The sequence below is a fragment of the Mizuhopecten yessoensis genome, unplaced genomic scaffold (genome assembly GCF_002113885.1).
Source record: "Mizuhopecten yessoensis strain PY_sf001 unplaced genomic scaffold, ASM211388v2 scaffold1391, whole genome shotgun sequence".
NCBI classification, from domain to species: Eukaryota; Metazoa; Mollusca; class Bivalvia; order Pectinida; family Pectinidae; genus Mizuhopecten; species Mizuhopecten yessoensis.
Window position 1 is genome coordinate 153,362 of NW_018404023.1, and position 17,912 is coordinate 171,273.

The 17,912-nt window shown below is 36.7% G+C and overlaps 1 protein-coding gene across 2 annotated transcripts in view; it reads right to left on the minus strand.

The window, feature by feature from the left end:
- Positions 1–17,912, minus strand: part of LOC110461211 (tetratricopeptide repeat protein 28-like) — a 133,601-nt gene that overhangs the window by 19,160 nt on the left and 96,529 nt on the right. For both annotated transcript variants that reach the window (XM_021514586.1, XM_021514595.1), the window contains 2 exons: positions 4,441–4,588; positions 3,861–4,133 (listed from right to left, as the gene is read on the minus strand). In XM_021514586.1, the coding sequence (XP_021370261.1) occupies positions 3,861–4,133; positions 4,441–4,588 (421 nt within the window). The remainder of the gene's footprint in view (positions 1–3,860; positions 4,134–4,440; positions 4,589–17,912) is intronic.

Here is a 17,912-nt window from a genome sequence, read left to right on the forward strand (position 1 = left end):
TTTTCTTTTTCCTGCACAAATCTTGTATTGTTTACCGGATGAGGTACCATAATTTTCATATTCTGCGTTTCAACAATTTCGGACAAAGTGATATATGATAAGTGCTTGGTCACTTAAATAACCATGATTTTTGAAGAGTAAAATAAAGCGATGTTATATCGCTTTAATCTGGTACGCGTGTCTTAAATGTACCTAAAAATCATTGTATCATATATTATTCAAATTTTATTACCGGTACTTGACTTTTCTATATTTACAAGACCATAAAAAAGTACAAATGTGTCGCACCTTTTCAGCTTTAATTGAGCAGGTGAGCAGTAAACTCGTTTGACATTTTAACAAATCTCAATTTCAAATGTTTATACATTGCTCTGATCTTATAATAGGATATTGAATTAAGGTAATTGTTTAAAGACTATATCACGTTAAACGTGAGCTCTCTGTTGTCAAATTTTCTCTAATCGAACACTTCCAAAGGTATTGAACACAGAGCTGACTCACATTAGATTATCCTAATCTCAAAATCTACTGTGCACCCAAAGTAAGAATTTCAGAAATTCTTCGTGTTTTTTTCTTTTTTAAAGAACAATCAATAAACTTTAAACATTACAATGGTTAACTCAAGTGTCTTTATTAGGAACATTTAATTTGGAAAAAAATGTAGACAATTCCTGATTGATTTTTCAGATGAGAAAAAGGGTTTTAAAAACTTACTGAACAGTTCAACCCTTTAATTCTATAACATTTGTTTGAGGGACACAAACTTTTAAAGCAAATTGATTCAATTATCGTAGAGTGGAACTGAGTACAACATGACAGTACAATATCAATGGTTTTTAATGACAGGTGTCAGACAGGCTTAAATAGTCAAACGAACATCTAGAATTTCACCATTGTCAAAAGTTTTGTCCAAAAGTTGTCACCACCGAAACCTTTTGCCTATATATTCAAAAGAATATTTCACCCTTTCACCACTGTAGACCATAATGAACTCGTCCATATCAATGCATGGCTGAGTCTACCAAAGTTATATAGGGGTGAAAGGGTTAAACAAAGAAAGATACATTTTGATTTATTTATATCCCCGAACAGGAAAACGGAAATAAGTCGTCATTTGTATTACGGGTCTGAACTAGCGTATGAAGTGATCACTCCTATCGACATCAGTATCAAAGAAAAGTATTGTCGTCTGCTCGTGTAGTAAAAAGAGGCGCTACCTATTTGTTACATTACCCAGCCACATTACACCAGCACAAATAAAAACAATGGACTGGAGGTGTGTGTACAGGTACATGTCAGCTAGTTATCGCACCTCCATCTGATCCCAACCCGATTAGTACGGCCTCAATGTCTATCAGTTTTCATGGCTCGGTTGCTCTGTTTACGGAGATCAGAGGTGTATGAACACGAAGTCAGTTTACCTCATCTTTCACACCAAGGCAAAATAGTACTGGACTCTGCGATGTACATTATCCTTACAAAGGAGTATTAACATCCTTTCAGCGCGACTTAAAGTGGAATGTCAATATTTTATGAAATGTATTCCTCTATTGACAGTATTTAAAGGAGTATTTTTCTTGCTCTATTTCAACTGTGGAACTTACAACTGTATACATAAATAAGAATGTTTTTAAAGGGAAGACTTCTACAGATAATATCCTTAAAACAGATTATTTTTTGCTCTCATGCAAAGTCAGACTTCGTGCTTTGTAAAGCATTCTACGAATTCTTCTCAAGAATGCCTGTGTTTACGGAGTAATAAGATTAATGTTTAAACATCTGTGTGATTTTAACAGAGCCGACAATAGGGACCTCATTACGTAAGAATTAGCTCCCTATTGTCCCCGAGTCATTCTCTATAGGTACCTTAGGGTATCAAACATTTCTGGAATTTCTGGGGGGAAAAAATAAAGATTTCTGATTTATGCAAATAGGTTCTTATGGAACAAGTTAAGTGTTAAAGAAATGTGATAATTTTGATGCTCTCTTCTGCTAATTTTGAAATTTATTTAATAATTAGTACAATTTGTATAAGTTGCTGCATTGAGATATATGTAAATCTGAATCTTATGAAAGTTATGCTTAAGTATATCTAACAGTAATTAACGTAAAAAGGAATTATTAAATTTTGCAAAAAAGTCTCTTTTATTATATTGTTGCCATGCAAAAACTGAAGTTTCTACTTCAAAACAAGGTAAACAGATATTTTCATACCTCTACCAAAATGTACTAGCCCCCCTTCAACTTTTCTATTCTACCCCTAAATATGGATTGGAAATACTTACAGTATTACTATCATAAGTACAGAAACACATTATAACGACAGATTACACATTTCATTGATACAACCACGTTTTTATCAACAAGATGGACATTCAAATTACTAGTATACAGTTGACCTGTTTTTACCAATAAGAACGGCAGCGTGTCTAACACGGTCAATGGTCCTGTATAGAATTCACGTTACTTACGTACTCACAACTTTCCCTCTCAACAAATACCACACGTCAATGTTAATTTGAATTATATCGACCATAGGTTGACTTGGTTTTATCTGCGGGACCATCGGGCCATTTTAACGCTCGGGTAGTACACGGTATCGTGATGTAGGGTACATTAAGGTCTACCCTGAATTAACCTACGTAAGTATACATACTATCAGTAGGTGTACCTAATTAAACTTAGTACAAGAAATGATTTTAAATAGAGGCTTTGTCAAAAAATTATTTTAAAAATGGACAATTGAAGAATAAATACAATGACAAATCATTGTGTGGTCAATTTTTTTGTCCTACATAAAATGACGTATGATGCACTCGATATTTTTACCTTACACAAAATATGAAAATTAAAATCTCAAACTCTGTTCCACTCTTCAATAGCAGCAAACTCAACATCAGAATAAATTCAATTGAGATTTTTTAAATGGTAAAGAGAAAAGTTCTTGTCCGTCAAAGTCCACCTGTGTATTAAGACCGTCTGCCTATAGATTCATTCGCCCCTGAAGACACATTTGAACTCTTCCGATTCAAAGGAGGGAATAGTTCATTATGAAATTTTAGGGGTAAATAAGTTAAGATCTTCCATGGTTTTTTCTTTCTATAAATTAACTTAACCTCTCCATAAACAGCACCTGTTTTAACAGAAAACCTGTCTATAACTACTATCCAAAGAATATCTGAATTACTTCCTTCTATAATTTTACTACCTGCCTATAAAGACCTCCTGCCATTTAGACCATTACGCTAACTCCCTTGGGCAGGCTTTACATTTCAAACTTCAGATTAAGTGAATTGTAACCTTTTTATGGTCTGTGGTTTGAGAAATGAAACATTTGCCCGAAAGCATTATGATAATGATGACAACAGTAAAGTTTGATATATCTTACTTAAGTTTTACGCTTCAGAATGCGGGTACATCTGAGAACTGAACCATTTATTGAAGTGTTTGACAAGGAGGTTATACAGTCGACACAAAGGACCTGGGGATACAGAGAGACCTTCACATAATAAACTCAGGGGTCCAGAGAAAGGTTCAAATATATAATATTGATTCTGTAGATTCAGTGAACGAGAAACAATTATCATGAAAAACGTGATTAACTCAGGGTTCCGGAGTTAGGTTCAAATGGAAAATATTGATTCCCTTGATTTAGCGAATAAGTTATCTTTTCCATCAAAAAATCCTATTTTGCAAGTGACTTCTGATTGTGACCTTCACAAATTAGCATTTCATATGACCTTTAGAGATGATCTTTAACAGTTGACCTTTCTTATGACCTTCACAGCTCAGTCCTTCGTAAATTTATAATTGGTCACTATGGGTGACCACTAGAGATGACCAGCTGTAGTTTTACCTACCCAATGACTTAGCCACAGAAAGGTCGTGCTGCATGTTAGTGATTGCCCCGTCAATCTTGCCCATGCCCCAGTACGCACTGCTGAGGGCGGAGAACACCGACCCCCGAAGCTTGAGGCTGCAGGTTCCGATGGTCAGCGCAGCCTCTAACATTGTCACGGAGGCACTGTAGTGACCCGATGCCAGTAACTCCTGACCAATCACAGAGATGATAACAAATGGACTTTGGTTGAGTTTTAACTTCTGTAGCTGGTGGAATACTGGCCCCAATTTTTCTGTAAATCATAAAAACATCCTGTAAAATTCTTTGTCTGAAATCTTTTGTAAAGAAGGTAATTTTTTTGTTGTATTCTAGAGCCTTAAGTAAATAACTGCCAAAATGAAATTTGGTGCAGACTTTTTATGTTTAAGATGTTTATTTGTAAATTTAATATTCATCAGTATTTAAGTAAAGGGAGACACATAGACTTACCAGGAGGAGTTATCTCCCTTAAATTTTATCAACACTGCATACTGCTTATTTTTCACAAATCTTTAATTCTGTGATAGATTTTTATAATTTTTATTGGTGTATAAATTTACCTTTGAGAGGGGACTTTAAGGCGGTATCCACCAGCCCTGTCAGTAGCTGTGCGTTGCCCGAGTCCTGAGCAAGGCCAGAGGAGAGAGCGGCCAGCGCGTCTCCATGCTGTCCCAGTTGTTGCAATGCCACGCCCTCCCGCAGGTATGCCTGAAACACATAGAGATAAGCATACATAAGTAAAGGTAGATCTACTATCAAGTTCGATATGGTCTTGGAACTAATTCACCCCTGAATTTTCATAATGAACTATTCCAACTTTTGAATTGGAAGAGTTCAAATGTGTCTTCAGGGGTGAATGAATTAAAACAGATGTATATCTAACCATATCTATATATAAATGTTCCTCTGTCAAACTGCTGCATCACTGTAAGTATTTCTATAGGAAGTATCCGACATATAATCGGAAACTTATACACAAACTTTAAAATATTACTTATATGACTGTCACACTGTCAACCACTATTTTCATCTCTGTCCATTTAAAGTGTTCTTTTGGTCAGTTCATTATATGAAAAAAGGGTTTAATACCCCATATCATGTCTCAGATTTTGAGCACAAAATGTAAATTTACTGTCTTTTATTTCTTAAAATCACCTGGATAAAACTTGAAATTATTTTTTCAGAAACTGTCATGTCATTGACTGGAAGATCTGATATTGTAGTAGAACGCACACAAGAAGGTTATAAAACAGATGCTGGAGTGAAAAGTGACACGTTACTACCAATGTGTATACGGGGAAGTAATCGCGAAGACCACCTGGCTCAAACATGACAAGAATAATATGCAGAGTGTTTGCTCTTACATCTGTACTCAGGGGAGATAATCCAGACATATTGGTTCACTTTCTACACGCTGAGCTAATTTTCACAAATTTTCACAAATAACGATTCTCAATTATTTTATAATTCACTGAGCAAGCACTCTGTGTGAAGATGTGAATCTGAAGACATAATCATGTGTTCGTAATCTTTTTCTTTAGAATTACGCCACATTACGAGAGTATGACCCAATCTTCTAGGTTATGTCTGATTGTATCTCCTTGTTTACCTTTCACACTACCCGATATAACTACTTACGCTATCACTTTGTACTAGAAAGATCGTAACTAAAGCCAAATTGCTTACTAATTAGTAAAGGGAAAAAAACTGTTAAATCAATTTTCTTCTAAAACGAAGATATGGTACTCATTACAGAAAAAAAACTCCACCAAAAGGGAAAAACTCAACATCCAATTATGATCAAATACATAATGTAAATAAAATGCAAAATAACCTTGGAGTTAACAAAAAGTCACAATAAAACAATCTATAACACGTTAATTTTGCAGACAATCCCAAACACTGGAAAAAACCTTCATCTATTACCAAATTAGGCAAGCTTCACCTAATAAAGGAGGCAAAAGTTTTGTCATCCGCAAAATTGAGAACACAAGAATTTTACATGAGAATTTGGAGAACTCCATGAAAAAAATGATACTTTGATATTAAATTTCCTTTATAGTAAGTTTTTTCTTTTTCAGGCTGAATTTTTACAATTAGAAACTTCTGTTACCATGGCAATTATTCAAGGAAAATTAAATAACGAATTGACAAGAAGCTGACCAAAATTGTGCAGAGTAAACGTTAGACATATCCAAATCTACACAGACGTATCCGCTTCCCTTTGATTTCAGATCCTGTGTTCATCACCTGTGTATCACAGATCCATATACCTTTTAACGTACACTGTGAACGAGGACGTAATCATTACAACCACTTTCAGGTGTTAGGGGCAGATTACGTATTCATTGTCAGGCAATACTGGTGTGTGTCTTCGGCCCACCCGCTAGTCCCACAAATAAGGACATCAATCTCACATCAATCATTTACAACAGTAAAAAGTTGCATGATGATATTTCAGGATACGTTTAAATATATATATATACATATTTTTTTATTTATTTATTTAACAATCTGAAATCGGAAGTGGAAGGTTTTGTATATATTTAGCCCCGAGGGTTCAACCTGCAGCAAAGTTCACGATGACAGTTTTACCTGCGTTAAGTACCAGTGTGATGATTCAATTGCTGGGAAAAACCTGACAGGTAATGACAGATGGATATGTAATAAGACAGATGCACAAGTAACGAGTAACGGTTTCAGGTAACATGCACAAGGTTGCAGGTAACATGCAGACGGACGTCTTCATGTGTATAACAGCCAGGTCCGTGTACAACACAAGAAACCTCAGTAGGAAACCTCAAAGGTCAAGGCTGCAGATTAGCACATTTACACCCCTGAAAACACATTTGAACTCTTCCAATTCAAAGGTTGGAATAGTTCATTATAAAATTCCAGGGGTGAATGAGTTAACAAGGAACCCATTGCATAAGAGTTGGTACAGGTACCAACACTTGCACTAAACACTGCATTTTTGCAAAGTAAGGCTATTTTCACAGGCTCACTTCTTTTCGTGGCAAACGCTAATTTTACATAGCAATAAGCCTTGAGGCCCTAGCTTAAAGTCATTTGATCAACTTGCCAATTACAAGTCTTCCTAATTTTGAAAGGAAAATTCAGATTTTTAAACTTCGTATGTGTCATTTAAAATAAGCAAATTTCATTTCATCTGAATAACTTTTTGTTTAAATTCAATTAATTAAATACATAGAACAGCCGAAACTAATGGTATTTTGAAATATTCTTAGACAGGTAATAAATATTTATTTCTTAACTTCACCTTCAATGAGGAGCTTATATTTCCAGATTTGACAATCAACAGGTGGTTTTATTGCGTACCTTAGCACACCAAGGCTTATCACAGACAATAACATTTCTTAACAGCAAAATATACGAGGACTTCAGATCATCTTTTTAGATTTGACAAAACAATCGGTAGACGGTTGAACAGCTGGGTTTTTTAGTCTGTCTAAGGGTATCCCAACAAAACTAGGTCACAGTGACTTTGTTTCATTCAGGTTTGAACTAGCGCAGTTTTTGGACAAAAAACACTCAGTTTTAGCAAATATCATTTACCAGCTAGGGCTGGACCAATTTAATGCCCATGGCAGGTATTCAAACCTCGGCTCTATGTACACAGCTACAGTAGGACATTTTTACATACTGGTCATCGACGACCAACCTTTCCCAAGACTACGTACAACACTTATAACCTATGTTTGAACTAAACCAATAACAACTTTGTGATACATTGGTATACCTATAATGATTATGTGTCAATACATTGTACTACAATGAACACGTTTTATGCGTAACTCAATCATTCATTTATGCTCCATGAACAAAACCTTTGATGAAATACTTCTGTTCACCTGAGAAATAGCTGGAATTTTAGCGACTTGTCTGAGTCACGCCTTCACGTTTTAATCCTGATGGTAATTAAATGGAAACATTGTAAACAAAAGATTACGCCTCTTCACCTTTTGTTGTTTTCTACAATCGAAGTCAAATTACTTGGGATAATTTATGTTTTCAAACTGTACGAACGCTTCATACCAACACCCCTTCAATTCAAATTTTGGCATTGTCTTCCTTTGATCTGGTTCAGTCTAATTATGTGAGAAAGGTTGACAGGGCGTAACACTCAGGCGAGCCAAGTCATTTATAGGCATATTGGTTTATGAAAGTAAACAAATGTACGTACAAATTATTTGTTCAAAGTGTCGACACAGACATAACTATAAGGCTTCGATGTCTTGTTAAACATGGTAGAACATATATAATCTCATAAAACCGTTTATAAAAGGGCGGCCATCATTTCAGTGTAGGCATTCTAGGTCTTACAGCTAACTGTTACCTTGTTGACTTTTGACGAGCACATCCAGACATGCTTTTCAACAGACATTTGACAGACATTATAAAGAAACAAAGTTGGAGACTCCACGAAATTATTTTTAATACACCAGCCTATCCCAATCATTTCATCACACCATTTCCAATGATAATTACAAAATGTTCACTTGTCTCAAAACTCCAGCTCCTTAATAACGATTATAAAGCACCTACTGTCTGTCCAACACCCAGCCTATCTATATATTTAAACACACCCAGCCTCTATATATATTTAAACACACCCAATCTCTATATATATTTAAACATACCAAGCCTCTATATATGTTTAAACATATACTTTATCTTTACACCTGGACCCCCTTTATCCCTAATGACAATATGCTGACCTTTCCCCACCCTCCCATGTACAACGTCCCTTTCCCCTGCGCCCTCCACCCCTACCATAAATAGCCATTCTAATCCCCACCCCCTCACTCCCTGCCATAAACAGCCACTCTTTTCCCCCGCTCCCTCACTCCCTACCATAAAGTCACTCTTTTCCCCACCCCTACAATACTGAGCCACCCGTTCCCCCACCCACTTACCCCCTCCTATGAACAACTACCCTACCCCCTCCCCCCTACTATAAACAGCCACCCTCCCCACTTACCCCCTCCCATGAACAACCATCCTACCCCTTTACCCCTACCATAAACAGCCACCCATTCCCTTACCCTGTAAACCACTTTTCCCCCTACCCCCTAACACCTTACCCCCTACTCAACCTAGCCAAATATAAAAGCATCTATTTGTGTTACATAGCTTGTGACTCATAATAGCAACCAGAAAAATATAGCACAAACATCATCAAGATAATTACAATTAGATATAATTATCAAGGACTGAACTTAATGATGTGAATAATTTCATTTACTTAACGTTACATATGAAACATGGATTTTCCAGTCGTTAGGTTGATATAGACAGCAACAAATTAACGACGATTTCCAACATCAAAGGCTGAAAGAAAGTATGCACGTTCTTAATGCTGATTTTCTTAATTTCCTATCGTTCATTTTATCCGTCAGAAGTCGGCAGGACAGTATAGACTTCCGCTCGGTGATTTAAAAATTAACACAATTAGGCAACAGGATATATTTAACCCTTTCACCACTGTAGACCATAATAGACTCATCCAGATGAATATATGGTAGAGTCTACTCAAGTTACCTAGGGGTGAAAGGGTAAAAGACGGAAGGTCGATGTTACCAATCAAACTACTAACTCACACCATGTGATACGAAGTTGTTACAATGCTGTTACGATGTTTAACATCTCTAACTCCCTGTCATCATCACCACAGTGGTACAAATTAACGAACTGAACTTCACGTTTAAATTTATCTGCTACATATTACAGGCACTTATCTTTATTACTGATTACGGTAACAACATACGTTCTTGCTTGATTTTGAAACCAAAGTTGAAAAACATGGCATTCATTTTGATTTCTCCCTTCCTAAACTCCCACGCAAGCATTGCTTTCAATTAAGGGCTGAAATTGAAATGCATGTTCATCTTGGAGAATAAGTTTGTAAGAAAATGGAATTCCTGTCATCTTGTACAGGTTTGCATTACTTTCCATACAATTACATTCAAACCTAAAGAAAATTCCATTTCATCATTCTGTGTGGTTCCCTTTGATTAGAATACAAATTTTGAAATATGGCAATTTTTTTCTTGTTGGAACAAGGTTGTAGTTTCTGTGCATGGTAACCTTATCTGTCGATCAAGAAAGATAATCAGAAATCATTTGGAAATTTGTGTCAAACTTCTAACTTGTCACGAACGTGAATGATCCATGGTTTACTCTGAAGGTGTGGCAGAAAATCCTGAACAGTTTCTGATTTGAAAACATTCACATGGTCCTTGTTGATATATGCTCATGACAATATTTCGCGTTGGTAGGTTCATTTAAGTTTGGTTTGTTTTTTCCTTTACGTCTGATTAACAGCTATGGCTAATTAGGGATGACCCAGGTTTTGGTCTTGGAAGAATACTGGGGTACCTGGAGAAAACCACGGACTTGCAGCCAGTACCAGGCGACCGCCCCATGCACAAACTGATAGTGGTGGAGGGCTAGTGATCGTAGATGGTCAGACGCCTTAACCACTAAGCCACCAAAGCTCTCTTTATTTAAATCATTCACCCCTGAAGACACATATGAACTCTTCCAATTCAAAGGTTGGAATAGTTCATTATAAAATTTCAGGGGTGAATGAGTTAAAGGATGTAAACCAATAAAAAGGCTTCATTGTAACAACAATCAATATTACATATTTCGTTCCATTTTTTGGCAATTTCCTGTCCCAGAGTTTTTCTGAAGTCAGCTCTTATTTATAACTAATGTCTGGCCCATACATAAAAGTACAACCAATATCTTGGGTTTATTTACAAACCTGTTTTGACCTATTTCTATGTTTTAGTAGGGGTTGGTTTGATCGATTGATCCTAGCTGTTCTATTTACAACTAATACATCAGGTACTTGGTCTTATTTGTTATGTCATCTATTACATATATCCATTACTGAACATTATATAATCCTATCTATTTTGTTTGATGTGAATCCTGGCCCATTTCACTGAAATCCAATTTCTAAAATTGTTTTTGAAAATCCTCCAGAAATCAATATGTGCTAAAAATTTGAAAACAAACTGAACATCTTTGATTTTCAAGATTTAGTTCAGATGGAAAACATGATTAAGAATTCATTCTCTTAAACTTCAATAGGCAGGCCCTGTTATCTAAATGATCCAGAATACTCCAGCCGCATGTTTAAATTAAGGGTGTATATGCTACCTTATTACTGACATGAATCTTCTTATAAAAGAGGTCCATGTTAAGAAATCTTAAAATCTTTAACGAGCAGTAACTTTAACTTTGTTGATTACCTGGTGATCTGTTTGAAAGGTTACCACAAGAAATTCAACAACACTGCATTTTATAATGATACTAGAAGACTTAAGGGAGGTAACTCCAACACAAAATCATAGGTGTAATATGTAAGGTAGCATATCTCCTTAAGCCTAACTTATATCACAGGCATAATATAAACGGTAGCATATCTCCTTAAATCTAGCTTATATCACAGGCATAATATGTAAGGTACGTAACAATATCTTCTTAAATGTAACTTATATCACAGGCATAATATGTACGGTAGCATAGCTCTTTAAGTCTAACACAACATCATAGGTATAATAAGTAAGGTCCCGTAGCTCCTTTAGTCTTAAACATTAACTCTAACACTAGTCACAGGTATAAAGCGCAAGGTAGCATAGCACCTTAACTCTAATACAAATCACAGGTATGCAACATTGTAGTGTGTAAGGTAGTGTACATATCTCCTTAAGTCATTTTGACATTAATAATATTTCAATATCCAAATATTTGATTTAGGTGTAATACAATCTTTGAGAGCAGATCAGGGTGACCAGCCTCAACAGGTAAAATATTATCCTCTTCAAAACCAGAAATCTTTTATTGATGAAACTATACAGGTGGACATGACACACACAAATCTCTAGAAACAAGATTTTACACCTGTATAATTCTTAGACGGAGATCTAATGAGGCATACACTACACAGGATATGCTGCAAACACCTGAAATGATTCAAAATCAACGGAAATGAAGATTTAATAGAATCCGATTTAGATGGGTTGTGTCACAGAGGTAACATACCACAAGGTATCTATTGTATGACCAGGATTACACCATTGACGACGGCACTTGTAATGTTCGGGAGGCGAGATGTCCCGTCCCCTTGTTAGACTGTGTTCATTTCAGGGTGGGAGGGGAGTGGAAGGATTTCACCCTCCACAAGGTAAATATTGAACACAAAAATACACATAAATCACGAAAATCCATTCAGAATGAACTCTATTAGCCTCTAAATACACGGATGACCGAATATATTTTCAAATGTAAAAAAAAAAAAAAAAGAGAAAGAGATATTGATTCCATTCATTTCCCCATTATTATGATAACTTCAACCAGGAAAAAGACATGCTCAGTGACAATTGAACTCATTCACCCCTGAAGACACATTTGAACTCTTCCAATTAAAAGATTAGAATAGTTCATTATGAAATTTCAGGGGTGAATGAGTTGATAGGAGTTTTACAATTAGGACTTTAAGATTTCATGGATAGTGAAATGTACTACGGAGATAAAGGCCTATGAACTGTTGATTAAAAAGAGATGGTGTTTATTACCCAGAGTATGCAGTATTGTACCGTATTCATCCTGAACACTAATTAGCCAAGCCGCACGAACATCATCTGGAGCCACCATGCATCTGTTTTCATTATGAATACTAAATTTTACTCCTGAGGTTGCTAGAAAATAATTCCGTTTAATAATTTAGCGGTGAGGGACAATGGCATGCGGGATTGTCATGGACGCTAATCAAAGTGGCTGACGATCGGAGTCGTAAAAAACGCCAAAATTGGCTAATTGGAGGATTGTGGGGATGAAAAGGTGAGACAGACTGCATTTGTATCTGGCATATACATATAATACAGACACTTGTTCAATAAATCATGCCAGGCAAAGTAATGACAGGAGACTATTTAGTTTGGGGTCAGTTTTATGTGAATCCACAGGTACAGTCGGGTTACCTGGGTAATTAAAGGCAAAGTAAGCTGGTAGGTGTAATTACAGGATGTGGTTTAGACCCTAAGTCGACAGGTGATACGCAGGTAACATGGATACCCATTCTATATAACTTAATTAGGGGATGTGGTATACTTAGCCAACATGATCTGTGGTTTAGTGTCCGACAATGTACAATTCATAAAAAATGACTTTTTGGCACAGCCTCCATCTGGCTTGCACTAGAGTGAGGCCATATATGTAACCCTGGCCTCCAAATATCTAGTCCACCTTCCACTCCAGACACAGCCTCCATCTGACCTTCACCATAGTGAGGCCATTTATACAATCATGGCCTCCAAAAACCTTGTCTACCTCCCATTTCAGACACAACCTCTATCTCACCTTCACCAGAGTGAGGCTATATATGTCATCCTAGCCTCCAAATATCTAGTCCACCTCCCATTTCAGACACAACCTCCATCTCACCTTCACCAGAGTGAGGCTATATGTCATCCTAGCCTCCACATATCTTGTCCACCACCCACTCCAGCCATAATCAGAAACGTGATCAAAATACATCACCCTACATCGACTTTGATGACAAATCCATAAAACCAAACCCTGGCAAAGCCATTATTCTGGAGTCCAGATTAAGGATTTAAATTTGTGATGACTTGAATGAGGCACTGTGCCTTATCTACAGCGATTACAATGGGGATTGTCCAACAATCTCTAAAACACTCGTTATCTACCTGTCCATAGGTGCAACTCTTTACCCCAGGTATATAAATATGTCCTTATCATCGACTGCTGCATTAAGCTGAAGGTCACACCTGTATAAACACGAGATTGATGACAGACATATTCCCTTTGATGCAGATCGCTGGCTGCTTTTAAATGGAAATATCTGATAATATTTTTTTCATTTATATATATGATGTTTGTGTATCGTTTATCGTTTCCACATGTAAACAATTCGGTTCGTCATCCATATCTGTAGAAAATGTCAATACTGTTTCAGCTAAAAATCTATATGAATTGACATGTTTCAGATCATTACCCTGTATATCAAAAAGGCTGGGATAAATATTTCTGCTCTGAAAATTTCCAAGGGGAGACAACTGCAGTTTATCAGAGTTAGTAAACTGTTATTGTAATATAGCTGTAAGCGAGCATACAAGACTGTAAATACAGGTCAAAGGTCAGTGTAAAAAGGCACAAGGGGAGATTACAGGAATGTAAATCTAAACGGACTCATTGATGTGTTGTACTTTCTGACAAATAATTGGTAATACTAGAAGGTAATATCATGGGAATGTATGATAAATACTGCTCATGAAATGTAAAACCAGAGAAGATAACTCTGGCAAATACAGTAGCTCAAAGCACAGCCTATCCACTTAATAAAATACTCAAAAATATCAATGATACTTGAGGCTATCAGATCCTGATACAACAACTTCACCAAGTAGTACAAAGAATGTTGAAGATAAAACAGGGGGAGATAATTGTATTAGATAAAGCAGGGGGAGATAATTGTATTAGATAAAGCAGGGGGAGATAACTGTAGTTGATATCAGGTAGTACTGACCTTACAATCTCAAAACTGACCTCAAATGCTGGTCACAAGAATGCCGTGTGTAACCAAATCAAACATTTTTGACATTTCACTTCAAGAAAAATATCTGTTAGATTTGTGAACTCTATTTACCTAGGAAACTATCTGTGTCACACGGGAGGCCAATCAAGGAAAGATAAAACTGAGAAATTTACTACCATAGGCTTGAATTGGACAAGATTGTCGATGAGATGCGATCTTGAGAACTACTTATCTAGGACCCCAGCGAGTAACTGTCAGTCGAACAACTATATACACATCCCTGGGGCACTTCATCGTCAGGCTGGGGGCTCTCTTCCCTGCTCAGCGAGCGGTCGTGTCCCCAAAACACTCTAAATTCACTCCTGAATGATTTATTGAGACATTTTATCTTGTCTTCGTAGCTATATTTAATCTTTGTAAGGATTTATAAAATCTTGAAATCGTTTAAATGTAACCAAACATGTTTTAAAATTTGAACTTACATGTCATTGTGAAACTACTGTCTGCTTGCAAAACACCAGTGACACTGGAGCCCATTTGATAGTTTTACTGACAACACAGTTTTTAGTGGTTTTAGGGACTCCGATATTTGTATCCTGGAATCATAATATTCCTGTGGGATATATGCTTTCCAGTGGGACCAATCATCTTTTTGAGGACCCATTTTATCTCTGGGATAAAGATATTCATAATATTCCTGTGGGACTCACCAAGATTTTTAGGAACCCACTGTTATTTCTTAGTAATCAGACTCATCAAAATTTTGAAAAAGAATTGTAAAGGACTCAGGTAATTTTTGGGACTCCGATATTTGAGTCCTGTACTTATATGCTTTTTCCAGTGGGACCAATCATCTTTTCGAGGACCCACTTTATCTGTAGCAAAAGGGTTTCCGGACTTACCTGCAATTTTTTCCCCACAAAAATTATTTGGTTTTTACACGTCTTTTATTCAACTAAGATATCTTTCATTAGCGCTCCACATTTTGATTGAAGGACGTTTTACAAATGGATACAATAAAGTTCAAATAGGTGTAGTATGATGTGTAGGTAAAATAATTGTAGCTATCTACCCCGACCAGTAGGCGATAATTGGTCACTGCGTAGGTCATTTGTCCTTAGATAGCCAGACTTCCATGCCTGGCTCTATTATACCCAGGTAGTCTATGAAAATGATTGGTTTGACCTTCCCTACCTGTCGACCCTCGAGGTGTCCCCGACAGGTCGTCAATATATGATAGATTCCAACACATTCTTAAATCTTTTGATATACCCAGGGGTCATCAATTGACCTTCATGTCAAAATCTAGCCAACATCTAACAAGAACACTTGAGAATTTAAAGAATCTCTCCATATTAATCCAAAAGCACACAGAAGCAATACACACCGGGGCTCAGAGAACAAAACCCACAAATACAGGTTGTATCCTTAATCAATAATTTCTACCAAAATCAGGAATTCCTGCGACACACACGCCGATCTCTACTGACCTTTGACCAATGATCAATAGATTTTGGGATAACTCAAGATTATCTCCTTACGAAAAGGCTTCAATCCTCCGTGTGTAGAAGCCCTCTCATCCTAAACTATGCTACAATCATGACAGCCATGCATTGGGTACACTTATCATTAAGTGTCAATAATTCAATTTACCAACAAGATGGAGGACAGAAAATCAGAAAGTGTCATAGAAATTCTACTCAATAAAAGTTGCATATTTTTTCCATTTGCAATAAGCCCTGGGATTCAATAAAGAAACTCTTGTACAAGATAAGGGGTGGGCTTATTCGAGGACAGTGAAGAAGTATGTGTTGGTATTTCTACTGGTTTACTACGATCATCACCATGGGCTTATTACCAGGCATGGGCTTATTTATTGCCAGATAAATGATATCATCACATAAAATGTTTCAAAAGTTACATTTAATTGTTAAAAGCAAGGATAATAATGCTTAACATTGATATAACTTTAACAAAGATAAATTATTTTTTAGTCAAAATTACTAAAATAGGATAAACCCTTTCACCCCTATGTAACTTCAGTAGACACTACCATGCATTGATATGGACAAGTCCATTATGGTTTAGAGTGGTGAACGGGTTATAAAGGAAGTCTTAAGATATGGAGGGATCCCAGCATTATTGTACCTAATGGAATGAACAGGTCGACATCAAAGTTAGGTACAGGTTAACGATAGAACAGGTGTGCCCACAGCCTCCGTTTTCACCTGGCCGCGGGTGGTAAGATTATATACACATTAATCCTCTATTATTCCTAAGCTCTTTTTATCTTTTCTCGTTACATTGTAGTTAATTAAACTCCTCCCCCTCCCCTCAAGGTATGGTAACATTATACCCGGAGGTCAATTACCCAAGGTCAATACTCAAGTCAACAAAGACAGGAGGGGAGGAGATCTACGGAGGGAGAGCGACATGTGTATAGGTTCAGTGATACGGGTGTGAATGAATTCTCTGTTATTTGTAGGTACACATTACTTTCACTTAGTCCAATCCTCTTTTATTTCCCATTGTTGAATTTTGAAGTCGAAACTCCCGGTGTATAACACCTGATATCAATAAAGTCACGTTAGTACACTAAGATTGTTCAACAGCCACAACAAACATGGGGTTGAAGGCAATAATATAAATTGATTCGAGACAACAGATAAAGACACAGCGGGTTGCCCGTGTCAATATCGGTAGTGGTCAGTGCAAATAGTGACAGACACTCGGACAATCACGGAACAGGAACAAACCAACAATGGTCATCAGCTGGCTCCAGAACAAATGGAATCTACACCCATTACCATGTTTGACCACACGGTCAGTTATCTCGGCCAGTTAAGGTAGCGTTGGGCTGCTGCTAGGTATAGCATTCAGTACCGTACAATGCGAAATATTTCCATTTCTAACTTTCTCTTGTCTGAACAACTCAAGTCATATCTCAACCAAAAGTTAGCGTCTCGTCTCTTTAACAGGACACTTTGTAACAAGATTTCACAAAACCTTATCATCTTTTATCTTGGTTTGACAAGAATTGACTCATTCACTCCTGAAGATACATTTGAACTCTTCCAGTTCAAAGGTTGGAATAGTTCATTATGAAATTTCAGGGGTGAATGAGTTAAACAGAAGCTGCATGGGGTCATGAAGTGTTTAAAATGACTTTTTACATGTGATTGTGGATACTGAATGTGAAAGTTGTCTTGGTTCAGACTTCAGTGGGGGTAATTCAGTCTATAACAGGATTTTAGATAATACCATAGCTAGTTATGAATGTGTCTATTTCGACTCAATCGACCGGGATTTCCCTTCAGGTGTTCGAATGACTGCCCTTATTGGCTTTTCAGCTTCCAAAGTTGTAAAGAATGTGAGGTTTTACGATTTTACAATATGCCCTTGTAATCCCCTTGACCACGGAAAATCAGCTTCAATGACACA